Raw genomic sequence first — 5,397 nt, 5'->3', positions numbered from 1 at the left:
ATTAGTATTAGCAATGAGTATTCTGTTCAGTAAACATTGACAATCTTAGCTCTCTTGAATGTTGTACCATTATTCTTGAAGTTAACAAATAATATTGTTACTGACAGTGTTTAAACATTGTACTTACATTGGCCAGAAATTTGATTTAGTAACGACTTTTGTAGTTTGATTTATGTCGCCTTTTTCTCTACTTACTCTACACTAATGTCCACAATAGTATCTTGAACAGAAGTGTCACTTGGGCCTATAGTGGTGGCAGTGAAGTGTAGCAGATGATACTCCATGTAAATAAATCAAAAGTTCAATCAGGAAACACCAGTGAAGTAAAGATTGTTTATTGAACAAATTGTTTATTGAACAAATGATGTGATGATTAGTCTGGACAGAAATTCTTCGGAAATGTGACTCAAGTGTGTTCACATCGAGGAGGTTTTTGCTTTTGTTCTCGTGCCCAGAGCTGATCGAAAGTGAGTGACAGAAAAGAGTCCGACAGACACCAGATGAATATTCAGCTGCTGCTGTCTGAACACCAATACGCTTTTAATAAACACCATAGCTGACTACAAAAACATTAATAAGGAGTTGTTGTTGTTGTTGTTGTATTAAAACATCTTCATCCAACATTTTGGCAAGAGACTGAAATAACAAACCCGCACTGCTCATAAATCGTAACACACAAAACTAGATAGACCTATTTTAGAAATATATAATAAAGTAGCCTAATATAGTAATCAGAATGACCGAGACTGCTACTAAACTATGATTATTGTATTCAATAAATATCAGCATTTATAATTCGCCTGTAATTCAATGTCTAATATTTAAAAAACTGAAGCAGCACAAACGAAACTTTTACCAGCACAAACAAGCACAAATGAAGCACAAACGATTGAGACTATTTGGGTAAATTTAGAGCATGTGGGGGCTGAGTGACCTCAGAATGACCTATAAATATTCTTTAAATATCTAAAAAAAACTGAACCAGCACAAACGATTGAGACTATTTTGCAGACGTTTTGCGTTGGGTGGGGGGCCAAATTCACGCGGGTCACAGACCTGTGTCACGCGCTGATTGGCGAGAGGACTGTGATGACGTCACTGAGACAACAATGATTGACAGGATTCAGGACCAATAGCGTCTGTCTGAGAAAGTGAACGTAAAAGAGCGAGAAAGAAGAGAAAAACAAACCGACAGTAACACAGATCACAACTTCTCTATCATATAGGCTGCTTTGTCAAAACAACATGAACTTGAATCACTGTAACACTAGCACATATAAAAACTCTGATATATAAAACAACTGAAAAACTTTTATTTCTTTCACCATCAGACTCATTTCCAGTCCTTTACATTGTATAAACCGCGGAGTGTGTTCACTTTTACTTTTATGCCAAACCGATATTTTGATGTTTTTAGTTTTTTTTAGGGTGAATGAATATATAAAATCTTAAATGTCAAGACTTTTGATTATTTTGAGAATTGTACTTTCTTGATAATTATTTATGGCGACATAATGTGTGATTTGATTAAATGATCTCAAGTTGATATATATTATGTCTATCTTAAGCCTGTGCGCTTGTGCTGATCTTATTTTCTTATTTAATCACATAGACCCAGCCCACAGCTATCCGAAAGTGAAAGTTAAATGAATGAAAGTAACATGTTAGACTGACTCATACGAACACGAACGTCCTTCACGGAAAAGGAAATTTTTTCAGAAATATCTAGAAAACATGACGACTTTTAAATATATGAAGATGCTGCACCTGTCTAACTGTGTTTTGATGCCAATGCTGCTGATGATCGCTGATGGTAAGTATATCTGTTATCCTCTGGGTTATGGGCGTGGTTGTTTGGCAGCAGTGCGGTGATTACATTAGCAGCATTTTACCGAATTTCTGGCCGGTAAAGTAATTATTCCTACACCGATCATGAACTCATCGGCCTTCAGATCCACAAGTGGATGTCGTATTGGGCTGTGGTCTGAAAGAGCTGAACATTTAAGGAGTCCCCACAAAACCAAAAACTTTCTCCTCATGTTATTCAAAATACTTTTTTCTTCTTCTGTGGAACATTAGTGAAATTTGAAAGAGTTGATAGATGCAGGATTGAAGTTTGACTTTTGTTCTACTAACTCTCATCTTTATAGAAACATATGTTGTTTCAAATTTTCAATTGGAATCAGAATATATGTGAAAATTTGTTGTATTAGTGCAGTACAATCGTCATATGGTGTGACATGAAAATAATTGTATATAAACTGAAAATGGATTATACCTTTCTTAAGTTACTCACTTTATCAAAGTCATTTATCATAACTAAACTGTGATCCATTATAGTTTTGTCAAAATTTATTACATTTGTGTATTATTTTCTAAAACATTGCTCAATGTGAGACCTATGCCGTCGGTCTTTCAACATATTTTCTATTTATTGTGACAAACCTTGCTAGAAAATTATAAAAATATTTGTGACTCTTGCTGATACTATTTTCTATGTATTCCATGAATATTTTCAGGTTTTATCATTAATAAAGGTATGTTATTTTCACAATTTGGAATGTCACACCAAATGATATAGTGTCACACCATATGATAATGTCGCCATGTGTCAATGCAAACCATGTATTATCCTACTTATTGGTGAGTACTGATCACTCATATGGCAGGAAATATTTAACCACTCTTAAATGCTGGAAGGTAATATTCAAATTTTATTGATTTATTTGATATTTAACAATAAAATAAACATTTTTTAAATATTGTATGAACCATATGAACATATGTTTGTGTATCAAATGTCATTTCAATTCAAAACTGGTCTGCAATATGTATTAATATAAGTAAAACAAACAATTGTTTTATATCATTTGAACCGTGAACATACAGCGTAGCTGAGTGGATCCACAAATAAATCAGTTCATCTAGACTCCATTGTACATAAGCCAGTCAAATTTGGGTAGAGTAGCAAACCGACTGCCTTGCTGAGGTTGTGATAAGCCACAAACAACTTCCTGATCTTGATAATAAATGCAGTCTCACCTATTTGGCCAGACAAAACCATTTTTGTCTCCACGTTGTTTCATGCAGTTCACCTGCAGCCCCTCCATACTTATGGCAACAATTTGTCCCACATATGGTTTTCCCTTCTTTATCTCTTCAGTGTGTGGGCTTGGTGGTGGTGATGTAGGTGGGCTTGGTGGTGGTGATGAAGGTGGGCTTGGTGGTGGTGATGTAGGTGGGCTTGGTGGTGGTGATGTAGGTGGGCTTGGTGGTGGTGATGAAGGTGGGCTTGGTGGTGGTGATGTAGGTGGGCTTGGTGGTGGTGATGTAGGTGGGCTTGGTGGTGGTGATGAAGGTGGGCTTGGTGGTGGTGATGTAGGTGGGCTTGGTGGTGGTGATGAAGGTGGGCTTGGTGGTGGTGATGATGGTGGGCTTGGTGGTGGTGATGTAGGTGGGCTTGGTGGTGGTGATGAAGGTGGGCTTGGTGGTGGTGATGAAGGTGGGCTTGGTGGTGGTGATGAAGGTGGGCTTGGTGGTGGTGATGTAGGACCTGGGACTTGATCTGGGTCTACCTGGATGTCTCCATCATAGATGGAGTTATCTGGGGGAGTCATGTTGAGAAATGCATTTAAATTTCTTCTTTTGTTTCTATATTTTGTTTGAGAATTTCTCCATATCTCCCTCAGCTTCTCTCTTCTTGACGGTGGGAGAGTCTGGATTCTAAATTTAGGCATCTCCCCTTTCTGTTTCTTTTCTTGATATCTGTTAACAGAATGGTGTGAACATTTTAACAGCTGTTCAACATTGTTTATTCTCTTCGTTTCCTAACTGCGTTCCTCTTAGTTGCACTGCCTACAGTGATGATATTTTAGCTATCATGTATTTTAGCTATCATGTATTGCCAGGCTTCAAGAAATCTGCCTCAAGGCATTTTGAATCAACAGTGAAAGCACCCTCAGACCTTTCCTATTGGTCAGCTGAATAGAAACAGACAGTTGTTGTTTACTTTTATTTTATTTTCCTCAGCAACTCCTCTCTCTTTGCAGGGTCTGAATTCAGTCTCTCCCTGTATCTCTTTGTCCTCTCTGCACTTGTCATCATTATCTGCCTCAAGTTGACAAAATAAAAGGAAATGTATGGTTTGAGATGAAGACAACATTGTTTAGACTTAAACAGCATTCTATGGTTTCTGTGAAGGGTCTGCTGTGTCTGTCTGATGAACTAGAAATCTGTATCACCGAATAAAACTAAACTAAACTAAACACAATCGATGGTGGATAATTACAGCTTTTATGTGATGATGGACCCGAATAAATGTTTAAAAAGACAAAACATACATTGGACTTTGTTATTTATTGTTATATATGCAGGGAATTACAATTCATATCATATGGTGTGACAATCAAATCATATGGCGTGACAGGCAGACATGTCACACCATATGATGAAGTGTCACACCATATGATGTTTTCTGCACTTAGCACAACCTTGAGTCTTGTAGCTACACATTAGCATACTAACAACATGCTAGCTATAACAAAGCAGCATAGATTTGCATATAATTATGACAAATTTCTTTTGCATTTTTATAAAAAATGTGTCACACCAAAAGACATCTGGAAGTGGGACTTTTGTCAGAGTGCCAACAAGATCTGATTTATTGTAAATATAAAAATGATGACTCACCTCAGGTTGTACAGCAGCAATACACTGCTAGTTCTGTACAACATTGCTGAAGAAGGTCCTCTCCTTCCCAAGGGTGTCAAAACAGTTGCCTGTTCAAATATCCCAAAATAGTGTCACACCATATGATTTTGATTTGTGTGACAAAATCTTTTTGATTAGAACTGACTCAAAACATTATGCTTGGACTTTGAAAAGAGTAGGCTCACAAATAGACATCTGTATTATTTTTCTGTATTTTTTTTTTGAGAATTTTTGCATTTTTTTTTTTTAGTTTTATTCAAGTTCTCACTTTGAGAAACAAGTGCCGGACAGTCACACCATATGAGTTTTGTTATGTTTGGTTGAAAATTCTGAAAAAATGAGTGATGAACTGTTTTAATGTTGAATATGTTCACATCAAGCATAATGTTCTGCACAATATTGAGAAGGTTTTTGGCAAATATATTTTTTATACATGTTTGACACTGAAGACAGCAAAACTGCCATGTCACGTCATCCACCCATATACATATTTCTGCCAAATGAAAGTAAAATATATTGTATTTGGTAACAGACACTTAAAGAGATTTGCCCTCACTACAAATAACCATGGTTTTACTACAGTAGCCATACTTTAAGCATTGTATTTGTAATCAAATAATAGTAACCATAACATTAACATGGTTATTTATTGTCATGGTGACAAAACTATAGTAAAATCAAGGTTAC

The 5,397-nt window shown here is 36.3% G+C and overlaps 1 protein-coding gene across 1 annotated transcript; it reads right to left on the bottom strand.

Annotated features, from left to right (window-relative positions):
- Positions 1-2,702: 2,702 nt before the first annotated feature.
- LOC127642023 (uncharacterized) lies at positions 2,703-4,733 on the bottom strand. Its single transcript, XM_052124771.1, has 2 exons — positions 4,690-4,733; positions 2,703-3,765 (listed from the first exon to the last, which is right to left on the bottom strand). Exons 1-2 carry the CDS (start codon positions 4,731-4,733, stop codon positions 3,039-3,041), a joined length of 771 nt encoding a protein of 256 aa, XP_051980731.1. The 3' UTR covers positions 2,703-3,038.
- Between the last annotated feature and the right edge of the window lie 664 nt (positions 4,734-5,397).

This window comes from Xyrauchen texanus, unplaced genomic scaffold (assembly GCF_025860055.1).
Source record: "Xyrauchen texanus isolate HMW12.3.18 unplaced genomic scaffold, RBS_HiC_50CHRs HiC_scaffold_300, whole genome shotgun sequence".
Lineage (NCBI taxonomy): Eukaryota > Metazoa > Chordata > Actinopteri > Cypriniformes > Catostomidae > Xyrauchen > Xyrauchen texanus.
This window is presented reverse-complemented; position numbering and strand designations above follow the sequence as displayed.